The sequence below is a fragment of the Diabrotica virgifera genome, chromosome 7 (genome assembly GCF_917563875.1).
Source record: "Diabrotica virgifera virgifera chromosome 7, PGI_DIABVI_V3a".
NCBI lineage: Eukaryota > Metazoa > Arthropoda > Insecta > Coleoptera > Chrysomelidae > Diabrotica > Diabrotica virgifera.
The window spans coordinates 226,533,351-226,548,911 of NC_065449.1; the positions used below are offsets into that span (position 1 = coordinate 226,533,351).

The following is a 15,561-nucleotide window of genomic DNA, read 5'->3' on the forward strand; positions in this document are numbered from 1 at the left end:
ATAATTAATAAAATTATTCCACCATTTAAAACAACTGAACCCAAACTGTGTTATTCTTGTTCTCATGATCATTTTTCAGTGCGTCACAGTTTTTCGATTTCTCTCTAATGCATTAAGTTAGATGAGACGGAAAAAAGCGGTAGCTCCGTGATTAAACACAAAAATAATGCAGCATTACAATGGTTATATACATAAGATGTCTATTCCTAACCTACGTTTGATTCGTTGATATTTAGAATGCGCGTTTTTTCTAGACAATCAAATACTCGTATTACGAACATTTGACGAAAACTTCGTCCATTTTGGCCATTTTTTAGAAGTGTCAAGAGTCAAGTGACGGTTATTATTCAGGTCAGTATTTTGTGTACCTGTCATTTTGAAATTCGAATTCGACTTCCCTTGTGTTTCACAACGTTTTTGTGCATTATTTTGTGTTTTGGTTTAGAATTTAGTTCGTTAAAAGTTAGTCATTGGCGTGAGGAGACTAGAGACATTCGAGATGTACCGAAGAGTGCTAAAAATCTCATGAGTAGATAGAATAGCCAACGTGGAGGTAATGAGACTTACGCATAGGGAACGAGAAGAACTAACAAATAAGAAGAAAACTGAGATATATGGGACATGTGATGAGAGATGTATATCTAATACTCCAGGTCATTATGCAAAAAAAAAAAGATCCATAGTAAGGAGACGTAACTCATGGCTGAAGAACCTTAGGAACTGGTTTGGATGTAATAACAATGAATTATTTAGAGCCGCGGTTTCAGAAATAAAGATCTCTCTGATGATTACCAACTTTTGAAGCGGAGACACAGCACCTAGAGAAGAAGATAATAACACAGTTTATGGATAGTTTTGTGTCATTTTTTAATGTTTCCATATTTAAAAATTTAATTAACAATATTGTTTACTTTTTAATTTTATTCCACTTTATAAAAAATACCTACATGTTAACATATTGTGTAAAAATCAAATCTACTAAATTACTAATTAGTTTAATTCCACAAGCTTTTCACCTATGGCGAAGTACGATTCTGGCATCTGTCAGATTCGTCAATAATTACATGAAATAAGTCTCGACACACCCAATACAGTATGTGACGTCATAATTAATGACGCACTGAAAAATGATCATGAGAACAAGAATATATCAAATGATACGATTTCACATCAGATACGTTTTCGATTCAGAGCATCATTATAGGCTCTCCTGAAGATACCAAGAGATTGAAATGGTCCATAGAGAGATGGTAATGATCTCTGTAAATATTAAATGCCTTTACCGAAAATAGTATACGACTTTAATATTTAAATTTTTGCTGACTACAGTAAAAAAAGAGAAAAAACGGATGGCCACAATAACAAAATTTATTTTCTTTCGTTTAAAATCGATAACAAAGTTGAGGTATTAATATTATTTTATTTATTAAATTTTTACAAACTCGGCGTAAAAATATTACTTTTTACCTTATCAATATTATTGTTGAGCATTGTATTTATATATTAAGCTGCTAATCATCTTGCCCTGTTATTGGTTAATTTAAATCGAATAAGATGAGTACCAACTGCTTTTTCGATTAATTCGAATTCGATTTTATTCCAGCAAAAAATTATTATAAAAGTTCTCTGAATTTAAAATATCAAAAAATATTGATGAATAATTAAATACATTAACAACTTTTACCGTATCACACCTTTTTGTGTTTATATAGTTTTAAAATTTTCCAAAATTAAATTATTTATTAATCGTCTGGGAATGTTGCATATGCATAGCCATAGTTGGCGACAGTGTTCTTTATTCTTCTTGACATCTTGACGTTTGGTGTGGCCTGTGGTTTAGTGTTGCACGTGAAAATTTTATATTTTATAATTTTGAAATAAAGTAATATTGAATAACTTTCCACTCACAAAATGATGGTAAGTACGAAAAATATTTATATTATAACATAAAATATACTTGCGCTTTTTTATTTCTGTAAATAAGTCAACTTTAGTTATGTCTTTTGTCGGCATTGCTTAATCTTTTTAATTTTTCTTTTGTAGCAACCACAGATATTACTCTTAAAAGAGGGAACTGACTCATCCCAAGGAAAACCTCAATTAATCTCAAACATAAATGCCTGCCAGAATGTGACGGATGCTGTAAGAACAACATTGGGGCCCAGGGGTATGGACAAGCTCATAGTACAGAGGCAAGGACATGCTACTATATCAAACGACGGGGCAACTATTTTGAAATTATTGGATATCGTTCACCCTGCTGCGAAAACTTTGGTAGATATTGCTAAGTCACAAGATGCAGAGGTCGGGGACGGTACGACAAGTGTAGTATTACTAGCAGGAGAGTTTTTAAAACAAATAAAGCCTTACGTTGATGAGGGTGTTCACCCGAGAATAATAATCAAAGCAGTCAGAAGATCGTTCCAAATTTGCCTTGAGAAAATAAGTGAAATAGCTGTTAAAATCAATAAATCAAATGCTGACGAATTCAGATCTCTATTGGAAAAGTGTGCTGCCACAGCGATGAGCTCGAAATTAATTAATCAACAAAGATCTTTCTTTTCTAAAATGGTTGTAGATGCTGTTCTGTTACTAGACGATTTACTACCTCTCAATATGATCGGTATCAAAAAGGTACAAGGTGGAGCCCTAGAAGAGTCACTTTTGGTAGCCGGAGTAGCATTTAAGAAAACTTTTTCTTATGCCGGATTTGAAATGCAACCCAAGGTATACAAAGATTGTAAAATAGCTCTGCTAAACATTGAATTGGAACTTAAAGCTGAGAGGGATAACGCAGAAGTAAGAGTAGATAATGTAAAAGAATATCAGAAAATTGTTGATGCAGAATGGACTATCTTGTACAATAAACTTCAAAAAATTTATGAGTCTGGAGCTAATGTTGTTTTGTCAAAATTACCCATTGGAGATGTTGCTACCCAATACTTTGCTGATAGGTAAGAGTTTTTTTTCTAAAGTGAGAAAATTAATTGTTTATATTCTCTAATATAAAGTACAGTGGAACCCTGATAAGTCGGCCCCTGATAACCCGGTAGTCTGGCTAACCCGGACCGATTTTCATCAGATAAACATTTTGATTTTCAATATTTTGTATTTTGACAACGACCCGATTTGGGCGTCGAAACGTTAATAAAATTATTTTTTAATTTAATTGTGGCTTATTTCCCATCAAAATAGTTAATTATCAGACAAACCTTTCAACAATAAAAATGTATTTAATATAATATTTGAGAGATGTGTATGTGTGTAATTTGAACTATACGATAGTAAAAATGACTCATAGCACACGCTGCAGAAACAACAGGCACCTGTCTGTAGTACCTATTCCTTTTTATTTCAAACTGTCTTAGCATTGTTTAGGAACGACTATTTAAAAAATTCTTTTATAAACAATGGTCTTTAGTTTTCACTGTTCTTAAATAACATTACATCGTTGTGACTGTATTGTGTGTCTTGTATTGTTCGCTTCTGTTTGCTTACCTTTGTGTTTGGTGTTTTTTTTAGTAATTTTGATGTGTAGGTACTGTGCATATCTATAAATATATTTCATGTTATTTCAATTCTAACGGAGTTTATCTGTAAGTATACCGTATTGTATTAATTTTTACCATATTCTCCGGCTATCTAGGATTTTCGATAACCCGGATCGGTTCCACTGTACTAACAGTTTAATACGCACTAAACGTATATTGAGAGTTAAATTAATGTAATTTTTCTAACCCGTGATAAACAAAATTGATTTAAAATATAATATAGGCTCTTTTTCTTATTAGCTCAGGTGAGATACTACACTCACCGGCACAAAATTCTGCCGCCCAAAATTTTTGATTAAGTGTGACAATCTATAACTTTATTATTTGTACTCCGATTTTCAAGATTCTTGCATCAGTTTGTAGGTACATGTATTGATGTCGTTTGTTATTATTCCGGTAACAACACATTTTTGCTTAGATGGCATTATACGGAGGTGAATGAAAGCGTTGTAATTTCTCCTAACTTTAAAAAATTCTGTGGAAAAATTGGAGGGCTGATTTTGATTCACACTCCTTTTGTGTTATTCTGGAGGTATCACTAAGGTTTTGTTTTTTGAATTATCCGAATATCTCTTTTATTGTAAGAGCTGTAAATAAAAACTTGCTTTGACGGTTTATTTCATTGAAATTATCAAGCGCACTAAAGTTAACAAAACAAAATTAACAACAAAAGAAAACAATTCAATAGCGGGTATGTCCACCTCTTGCAGCAACGACTGCTCACAATCTTTTTGGCATCAAAAGATGTGTTATCGTTGCCTGGGGAATAGCCCGATATTCCTCTACGAGAGCCATAACTGTACCAATTTTCTGAAGGCCTAGGATGTCGGCGAATAACTTTTTTTAATTCATCCCATGAATACTCAATAAGATTGAGATCTGGGCTGCATCTGAGGGGATTCTAATCTTATCAATCCAACCTCTATTTTATGAGTCAATCAGTGTTTTTATTTACAAAAAATGGTACACCTCTTACAAGAAAAGAGATATTCGGAAAATTCAAAAAACAAAATTTTAGTGATACCTCCGGGATAGTATGACAGGACTATGAAACAAAATCAGCTCTTCCATTTTTCCACAGAATTCTTTAAAGTTAGGAGAAAATACAACGCTTCCATTCAGCCTTGTATAATGCCATGCAAGCAAAATTTTTTTGTTACGTGAATAATACCAAATGATATCAATACATGCACCTACAAACTGGTGCAAGAATCTTAAAAATCGGAGCACAAATAATAAAGTTATAAATTGTCAAACTTTATCAAAAATTTTGGGTGGTGGAATTTTGTGCCACCTCTGTCACCGAGGTAATGTATAGATAGGTTATTTTGATTAGTACTGTATTTAAGGATATTTTTTAATATATCAACTTATTTTGTTTTAAGAATTTAGATTTTTTATTGTTTTATGTAAATTTATATTATTCTGAAGCTGAACCTATTTTGTTTGTGGCATAGTAATGCAATTTACTATTTTTACTGAACTGGTTAAATGATGCATGACTTCAATCAAAAATAATATAAATGTATTTTCTATTTTCATTGGAAATAAGCCACAATTTGAATTCACCCTTTCGGAAACTGAAACGTCAAATAAACTTAATTAGTGCTAATTAAGGGGATGCCACTAAAAATTTTTAAAGTGGTCAAAGACAAAAAATATTGCCACATATAGCCAGAGTATTTAGTACAATGTCTACTGTAGCTCTACAATTTGCACCCAGACTTCATTAGTGCCATAACCCTGAAGTCACAAACTTTTGTCCAGAATTTGCCAAAGAATCCAAAATTGCCCAGAAAGAATGTGGCATATATGTTGTGATAGATGATTCCACTTTATCCCCATATTAATGGATAAGGTTTTAGCTGGTAAAACTCTGGCATGCTCTATCTCGTAATGGAACCATTAGTTGGTGAAAGAACTAGGGCTATACAGGAACGAACATAGTGTTACCTCATATCTTTTTTACCAAACACAGTTGATCATCTTCAAGTGCCCTGCACTATTTGTAGCTGTTGTGTGTCTCTCTTTGGCTAGTCGGAATCGGTATTCAAATTTTTGGTGCTCCTATTTAATATACAGTCGGAAAAATGAAAAAATACCCATGAATGATCATATCAAGCACATATTTTGGATTTGCTGCCTTTTTCTATAAATAACAAACGAGCGAGATAGATTATTAAGTATTGTCTACAAAGCAAAAACGTTATCCAAGACATACGCAGTTACATATTTGTAATTGACAGAGTGAGACGGCGATACAATTGTTCAACGTAGTTATATTAATTTAGTAGAAAATTTAAACTCACACTTGACTATTTCTGTACTTCTAATGTCATTCTTAGAAAAACATTCAACATGAGTAGAGATAATGATTGTATAAACTACTATTCGAGTAATTGTGCTGGTCAACGATTCTGACTGATTCGATTTCTGTCACTTTGACAGTGAAACTGGGTTAGGTTCGGTAGAGTTTATAAATTTTAATTATCAGTCGTATTTACTTGAATAAATTCAGTTCTTTTAAGAGCTATTTTGATATTATATTGTATTTTTGGTTTGGTAAGTATTTATTTAATTAAAATATGTCAATAAAATTTGTAAGTAATCATCTGTCAATATGGTTAACTTCTGTCTATGAGTTCGCCAAATGTTTACATATTACTCTGACTTTTCAATCATAGTGTATGAAATTACAGATTAGTATATTTTTACGATGTACATTTATTTGCAGATAATATCTGGAAAATAATGGATACCTAATGATCTGAATTCATTAAGTTTACTTTCATTTTAATCACTTAATGCAGCTGACATAAACGACATTTTTTAAATTCCTTTTACTATTTACGTCCACTGGCAACTTTAACATGGAGAAATTCATAATACTATATTTGCTTACTCATTATTTTTGTATTATTAATCTATATCAAATAACACTAGTTTACAACCAATTTGCGACTGGAATGCAAAATGCTGTTTTTTGTTAATTTTTGCTCTCTGAATATGAATATGATGATAAAAAGTTCCTAACACGTAAGATTTTTGAGTTATGATTTTTTCAAAAAAAAAGTGTTACGATTTTTGAGTTATGAGTATGTTACTAAATTTTTTTTAAAACAGTCAGTTGTAATATATCGGTGAGTGATGTTATCAAATTAACGTTTTTCCTAAAAATTGTGCGTAATTTGACAACACTGGGATATCTAATGTCTATGAATAACACGTTAACATTTAAATAAAGAATAAACCAAACTTAATCAGTAAACCTACCCATTTAAACTTATTAGTTCTAAACCGTTTTAACGACTGTTACTTCTGCATGACAAAAGTGTCTGGGTTTCCAAGGAAAGGCAAGCATAAAATTGAATATCCAGATATTATCTCAGCAATAAAACCGGTTTTCCATGGAGAAGATTTACCAGTTCCAGGACCCCCGGCAAATTGGGAAGAAGATTTGGAAATGTATGGCAATAAAAGTAAACCCGATGATGTATCAGAAAAGAATGATTCTTATTTTCCCGAAAGCGACGAAAAAGCACCTTATTGCATCCAACAAGCCGAATTACATGATTTAGATCGAGACCTTCACTTGCCCAAAGGACATGCTTAACTCTAGCTTCTACATTACAATAATGGATTTTTTTAATGGAATTTACTAGCCAGTAAAACTTATAATATTTAGGAACCGTAACCAGGAGCTATCCTAGTTTTTTACTATGCAGGATAAAATGGGATAAAATGTGTGTTTGTATTAATCCACATAGTGTTATGGAAAAATTGGGATAGGCAGAAAATTGTGTACAAAAGACTTAGTATGGTTTTTGCTTCTAGTTCTGAACTTATGTGTATATAGTATAAAAGAATTTTTATAATAAACAGCAATATTTGATGCATTCTATAACTCAACATCTAACATTTCACTTAAGAAGACAACATCTAACTTAAGAAGAAGATAACTCAAGATCTATACGTAATGGACAATTTTAGTGTTTGAATTCGCATTCAGGACGCTTTAAACTCCCCGTTACAGCCATTTTAACATCAGTCGAAATTTTTTTTTGTTTTTTTTGTTGACTAGTGTAATTAATTACGGTAGTAATAGTAACATTTATCACCAATAAATATATATTATCAGAAAAAGAATAACATCACAAAAATTTTTCGACACTTTCTTACTTTGCGAAAAATCGTATGGTGGGGTAGTAGTCACATCCGTTTATTATCAGTATTAACTTAGTTTAGACTTTGTTTTGACTAGAAATTTTTTATTTGATTCTTTTTATTTGATTAGTACTATAACTTCATAACTCCAAAATTGACGTTTTTAAGATAACTAGTTCACAAGATGTATTTTATTTGCCTCCATATTGTGTAAAAACTTGATAGCTAGCTTCAAACGGGTTAAGTATTTCAGTATTTATCTATTATTGATGAAAGTTGATAAAACTCAAATGCCGCTAATATCAGTGCTATAACTTGACAAGATAAGTTATCAAGCTATTTTTTAATAGAAATAATCGTGAATACGACATACACTGAATGCTATAACTAGGTAACTCCAGTTATCTAGTTGTAGCACATGTTTTCTGAAACCATTGAGCTTACCACATAAATGCTATGTTTATTCGGTTCATGTTAATGCAAAAATTCTAGAATAGTTAGCAGATCTGGCAACCCCCATGGTAGAGGGCTAATTTTCACCAAAATAATGCTTAAAATATTAGTTTTGTTAAAAAGTTCACTTAGATGCAACTTGGCATGACATGCGACATTACCAAATGTTAACATTATGGTAGTGCTAAAAGTTGATAACTTTAATTTTTCATGTTATTTTCCATATTGGAAAGCAAATTTGCACCTTATTCCTAAATAGATCAGTAGCCAAAAAGTTAAGGAACAGTATTTTAGAGCTGCAGAGTGAATTCCGTATTTACCAATATCATGGGAGCAGCACAAATATCTTAAAAATCTTTAAACCAGTTTATCTCAAAACTACTAATTTCGAGTTATCAAGTTGTAGTATTAAGGCGACGATATCATCGATGATGCATGGATATTCTTTAATTTTTCCGACTGTAGTTAAGACATTCAAGTAATATCATCGGTGATTGTGGGGAAGAGACATAATAGCACATATTTACATCTGATCTCACATTAACTTTCACTACATCTGCCACAATCACAGATAAAACATCTAGAACAAACAGTTCCGACAAATGTTTTTTCTTGGTTTTTTAATGTATTTCTATTTCTTTGATACATTTCTATTTTTTGTTAATTTTTGAGAGTTTTTTTGAGTAATTTTTGTAATTTTTGAGAGTTTTTTTGATATCTAGAATCATAAATATCTGCTAGGGTTCTATTTTGAATATGTAAAGAATTTTTAATTTCCACAGTAATCCTAAATTTGTTATAAATATTCCAGGGATATGTTCTGTGCTGGTCGTGTTCAAGAAGATGATATGAAACGTACCCTGAAAGCATGTGGAGGTGCTGTAATGACCACTGTTAATGACATCAGCGATTCTGTACTCGGTAAATGTGAGCTGTTTGAAGAAAAACAAATAGGAGGAGAAAGATTTAATTTCTTTAAAGGCTGCCCAAATGCAAAAACGTGTACTTTAATTTTACGTGGAGGAGCAGAACAATTTTTAGAAGAAACTGAAAGGTGAGTTTTTTATGACATTATAGTTAACAAAACATTTACGATATTATATAATTCTGCTAGAATTATTATCACTTACAGACAGTTAAAAAGCTGGTTTTTCTTTTGTTTGCAGATCACTTCATGATGCCATCATGATTGTTAGAAGGACTATTAAAAATGACGCAGTTGTAGCTGGGGGTGGTGCTATAGAGATGGAATTATCAAAAATTTTACGGGATCATTCTCGCACAATTGCCGGCAAAGAACAGCTTCTGATTGGTGCAATAGCTAAGGCATTAGAGGTGAACTTTCTTTTTTAATCTTATTTGTATGTTTATATTGATGTGTAAGGCTATGAGTTAAGATGGCACTTCTTTGCAATTATTTCTACATTATTTTGATTATTTTCCATCTTGTTAGTTTTGTTTTTAGGTCATGTCTTTTGTACGTTTTTTACCATTCTGTAAAATACTTGGTTTATTTTTCATTATAATTTAGTTTTGCCGATAGGGAGCTAATATAAATTTGGCTCTCCTGTAATAATAATCATAAAAAAGTGAGTTATACAAAGAAATAAAATGAGGAAAGCTTAAGGTGTGTTAAATACAGCATTAGGCAATTCCCCCCCCCCCTCACTCTCTCTCTCTCTCTCTCTCTTTCTCTCTTCAGTCTTGACTTCCGGAAAGAGTATTTGTCATCATAGTTCATCTCCATATGTCTCTATCTATGGTCATCTCTCTTTTAACCAGGGCATTGGTCTTTTGCAAGTCAATATATTTTGTTGAGGATGTTCCTCGTGGTTTTTGGCATTATACTTTTCCTTAAATGGTCTATCCATATTTTCGGTATCTGATCTCATAACTTGTTCAAAGTTTTTTAATTTTTCTAGTTGGATTTTGCTGGAGAACCATATACTGATCTTTAGTTCTCTTAAAATCGAATTATTTGTTTTAAGGTCAGTTTATAGAATTCATAATATTCTTCTTTAATGGCACATTTCAGTGGCATCTATCTTTCTTTATATCGATTGTCTCAGTGTCCAAGATTCACATCCTCTTGTTAGTATTGGTAATATTAAACAGTTAACGAATCTGATTTTTTAAGGTTATTTAAATTTGGGTATTTTTCCATATATTGGCTGTCGTAGTGTGATCTAGCAAAGAACCATAGGGGTACATCTTGAATCTTTGCTAGATTACACCTATGGTTTATCTTCCCCTATAATGCCCCCTTGTTTGTAATCAATGATTCCATATACAAGTATGAGTTTACAACATCAATCTGGCCAATATTGGTTTTATGTGGCTTATCCATTATAATGAATTTTGTGTTCAATATGTTTTACTACAGACCAAATGTTTTTAATTTTCAACCAATCCTTTGAAATATCTTTCCCAGTGGACATAAGCCCACGAGAGGGATAGGACAGAAGAAATAGTCGATCAAGACTGCAGGATTATTAGACGAGCAGTTTACCTCTAAAAAGATTCTTAGAAAAAGAATAATACCAATTTTTTTGCATTTTTACCACACCAAACCTATATATTTCAAGAAATGGAAGTCTTAGATACAATCAAAACCAGAAAATTGGAATATCTCAGACGTATTACATGTGGAGACTTGCTCCAACTCATTATGCAGTATCGTGGCTGCGCAACCTGCGAGAATGGTACGGATGTACATCAAATCAACTTTTCAGAACAGCCTTCTTCGAAGTCCGAATAGCTATGATGATTGCCGACCTTTGCCCCGGAGATGGCACTTGAAGAAATGTTCAAAGTGAATTTCAAAGTTCAAATATATTTTTTTTAAATCTTTCAAAAAAAACATTCACCAAATTGCCTCGGAATTAATTTTTTAGACGTATCTCATCGAAATAATTACTTTTTCTTTCTTGGTATTTTTATAAAAGTGCTTCCATTTCGAGCTATTTGAAATTTGCTGTTAAAAAATGCCTTAATTGGGGATTTTTGGATTTTTTTTTTCTAAGAAACTACTAAATAAATTGCAATTCTACAAAAAGCTTTATAATCTTTAAACCCTAAAGTACAAGTAAGAATATCTTGACAAGCATAAATGGTATATATCTATGTAAGAGAGAAAATGTTTATTTCAATGAGATACGTCTAAAAAATTAATAACGTGGCAATTTGGTAAAATTGTTTTTTTGTTATAAATTATTTGTTATTCTTTTTCTCATGATCATCTTTCAGTGCGTCACAGTTTTTCGATTTCTCTCTAACGCATTAAATTGTATGTGACAGAAAAAAGGCACGTCTGGGAATACTTCGGTAATTATTCTAGTTCGGTGATTATTCTAGTTGTCGATAGATGGCGCCATAATCAAAAAAGAATTATTTATGAAATAAAATAATAATATTATCAATATAATCTGTACAATTTATAAGACTATACAAATGAAAGAAAATACCATTTTATAAATGCAATAGACACAATTGATTTGGTTTTATTCCAAATTGAAAATAAAATTTGACAACTGTCAGATTTAACTAAAATGTCACGTTAGAATAAATGTCATAAATATGTATTATCACGGACTTACCTTTTTTTCTATAATTTGTGACGCACTGAAAAATGTTCATGAAAAGGAGAATAATAACAATTTCCGGTACACTTAAATTTTTTTTTAAATATATGTATATTTGAACTTTAAAAAGTATACAGGGTGTCCAGAAACTCTCCTGGCAAACAAAGACCGGAGTTAAAACAATGTATCCCAATTCACTCCGTCTGAAAATGCTTCCTAAGGGAGCTAGAGCTCTTTGAAGATGACGCCTTGTCATTAGTTTTTTTTAATATCTCCAGAAAACTTACATTTAGAAAAACAAACACTGGTACGTTTATCTATCTTACAGAGATGAATCGATTCCGTCCAATTCCGAATTTCTAGTAGGTCATAGGCGTCTGTTTTGGGTAGGTCAACAGTTATTTTATCGCATACCATAAAATGGGGTTACTTTGACCGCTGGGGTGAATTTGACCAAAAACATAGAAAAAGATCTAGAGTGTATACTTCAGCCACCCTGTATAATTTTTAAAATCATTTTTAACCATTTAAATTTATAAATATCTAAGAATTAATTTTTAAATTAAAAAAAAAAGAATCAATATTCCAAGGGTTGTTAAATCTACCGATATACCCAATTAAGAAATAATGGTTTAAAAACGGTCAAATTAACCCATCCTAAAAGAAAAATAAGTTTAACAGCCAAAAAGCATATACGGTCAACTTCACCCCAAATGGGGTGAACTTGACCAAAGGCATTTTTTATTTTTTTTTCTAAGCCATGATTATTTTCTTGTATTTATAATCTAAGCTACTGAAAGTAGACGCCTAAACCCATAACATATTTGCATATCGTCGGCTTACTGCCAAAACCAACTAACTCCACTTTTTGTCGATTCTGAGTTAAGTACGCCTTTGTACTTAATAATTATCAAAGAATGTACTGATGAAACCAGACACTTCAAAGCAGATTTTAAATGTGGAAAACAGAAGGGTCTCAAAACAACTAATTCCAATGATGACACTTTTATTCAGCCAAAAACAGATATGTGCAGTTGTCTGCACATCTCTGTTAAAATAAAATAGTATTTTATCATTTACATTATTCTAGTTCTGCCAAAACAAGACAAGTGCCTGATATGGAGGACAGTGATGTTCAAAGTTACCTAGAAGTTGACTAACTTTGTACAGCCAAAACCCGACAAGTGCCGAAAAAAAAAATGTTTTTTGTACTTTTTTTTAACTTTCACTTCATTTTAATAATTTTTTAACAAAATGTTTCGTTTATAATATTATTTACTTCAATATTTTTCAGTCATTAAATCATTTTTAAATTCAAACGATTTTTCATTTCAAATTAAAGTTTAAAACGTTGATTCCTCAAAACTTTAAAAAGTGGAGTTAGTTGGTTTTGGCTGTAAGCCGACGATATACAAAAGTGTAGCAAAATTTAAAATATGATTTTTATAGGATTAAAGTACAAAATCGGTCAAAGTCACCCCAAATTATGGTACGTTTTTTCTTTAATTTTTAATCATTTTTGACACTAGATTACTAAATTGTGAGATACTCTACTACTAAAAGTTACTCTTTTATCAATATCTCAAACACTTATCGTTTTTTTGAAAAATGCTCAGACCCGTCGATTAGTATTTCAAATTGTCCTTTTTGACATACAATAATAATGTATACAGGGTGTCCCAATTTAGAGATATGACGTCATCGTTGATTTTCTTAAATGGAAACACTGTCATTTTGATAGCTATTTTGATAGGGTGTGTAAAGTTATACATAACCGCAAAATATCAAATTTTTATTCTCTACCATTTACAAGATAATAAAAAATAACAAAGTTATGTCTGTAATTTGGAATAAATTCAATAATTCAAATACTAATTGTTTTTTTGAAAAATGCTCAGACCCGTCGATTAGTATTTCAAATTGCCATTTTTGACATACAATAATAATGTATACAGGGCGTCCCAATTTAGAGATATGACGTCATCGTTGATTTTCTTAAATGGCAACACTATCATTTTGATAGCTATTTTGAAAATCAACGATGACGTCATATCTCTAAATTGGGACACCCTGTATACATTATTATTGTATGTCAAAAATGACAATTTGAAATACTAATCGACGGGTCTGAGCATTTTTCAAAAAAAAAAACAATTAGTATTTGAATTATTGAATTTATTCCAAATTACAGATATAACTTTGTTATTTTTTATTATCTTGTAGATTGTAGAGAATAAAAATTTGATATTTTGCAGTTATGTATAATTTTACACACCCTATCAAAATGACAGTGTTGCCATTTAAGAAAATCAACGATGACGTCATATCTCTAAATTGGGACACCCTGTATACATTATTATTCTATGTCAAAAAGGACAATTTCAAATACTAATCGACGGGTCTGAGCAATTTTCAAAAAAACAATTAGTATTTGAGATATTGAATTTATTCCAAATTACAGACTCACTCTGTATATAAAGTTACTTATAACCAAAAATGTTCAAATTGATTTTTCTAAAAAACGGGGGTATCCTACCAACTTAAAGCAAGAATACCTTTTAGTACTAGAATACATCATAATTTAATAATCTAGTATCAAAAATGCTTAAAAGTTAAGACAAAAAAGTTATGCGATAAAATAACTGTTATGACCGTTACTAGAAATTTCGCAATGGATGGAGTCGATTCATCTCTAAGATAAATAAACGTACCAGTTTTTGTTTTTATAAATAGAAGCATTCTGGAGGTATTAAAAAAAACTCAAAATAAGGCGTCATCTTCAAAGAGCTCCTACCTTAGGAAGCATTTTCGGACTAGTAAATTGGGTTAAATAGTCTTAAAATTATCTGAGGAATCACCGGTCTTCGTTTGTCAGGAGAGTTTCTTGGCACCTTGTATAGAATCGAATAAAAAAGGTTTGGTGAGGCAGAAATTTTAAAAAAATTAAGGTTTATGCTTTGTTTGTGGTGGTAAACCACTCGCTTATATACCTGGTCTAAAACTACAGAATACGTAAAATTCGATGTTCATTTTTTAAATTTTATTTATTTTGAATTTCAGATCATCCCCAGACAATTATGCGATAACGCAGGATTTGACGCCACCAACATCCTCAACAAACTTCGACAGAAACACGCGCAGGGTCACTGCTGGTACGGTGTGGACATAAACAAAGAAGACATCAGCGATAACTTCGAAGCCTGCGTATGGGAACCGGCCATCGTCAAAATCAATGCCCTGACTGCAGCCACAGAAGCAACATGTTTGATTCTGTCTGTTGATGAAACGATAAAAAATCAAAAATCTGAGGCGCCACCTCAAATGGGGGGCCGTGGTATGGGAAGGCCTATGTAACTTTTTAAGGTCAAGAAATTGATCTTTTGTATAACCAGTATGCAGTGCACCTCACTAATTTATCTCTTCGTTTAATTTACTTGCTGTAATTTTTCTAATAAAGCTTTAAAAAAAAGTAATGATTTCTTAATTTATTTTATAAAATATATCGTCCTATTAGAGGTAAAACTCACTAAGTGCACTTTTTTGAGATTTTGACATTTTCATCAATTTGAACTCGATACGGTACGGGCCCAGCTCTGGAGAAGTCACCTGAGGCTCTAACCCTTCTAATTGCTGAGATAATTTATGGTACAATTCACTAAGTGCATTATTGTGAATTTCGGTGTCAAGGCTAAACTCATTAAAACTTATTATCGCACTTGGTGAATTTTTCCTTACAGTCTGGAGTGCAATGTTATTAATTTCGGTTTCAGGGTAAAACTCATTAAAACTTATTATTGTACTTAGTGAATTTT

The 15,561-nt window shown here is 31.6% G+C and overlaps 1 protein-coding gene across 1 annotated transcript; it reads left to right on the forward strand.

The window, feature by feature from the left end:
* The first annotated feature begins 1,748 nt into the window (after positions 1–1,748).
* On the forward strand, positions 1,749–15,222 carry LOC114348869 (T-complex protein 1 subunit eta). The gene is made up of 5 exons (XM_028299341.2): positions 1,749–1,917; positions 2,044–2,954; positions 8,980–9,222; positions 9,335–9,503; positions 14,810–15,222. Exons 1-5 carry the CDS (start codon positions 1,912–1,914, stop codon positions 15,101–15,103), a joined length of 1,623 nt encoding a protein of 540 aa, XP_028155142.1. The 5' UTR covers positions 1,749–1,911; the 3' UTR covers positions 15,104–15,222.
* The last annotated feature ends 339 nt before the right edge of the window (positions 15,223–15,561 follow it).

Bases quoted from the DNA above. Each gene is read 5' to 3' on its own strand.
- LOC114348869 (XM_028299341.2), top strand. The intron at 2,955-8,979 runs GTAAGAGTTTTT...TAAATATTCCAG, and splicing joins ACCCAATACTTTGCTGATAG to GGATATGTTCTGTGCTGGTC. The intron at 9,223-9,334 runs GTGAGTTTTTTA...TTTTGTTTGCAG, and splicing joins TTTTTAGAAGAAACTGAAAG to ATCACTTCATGATGCCATCA.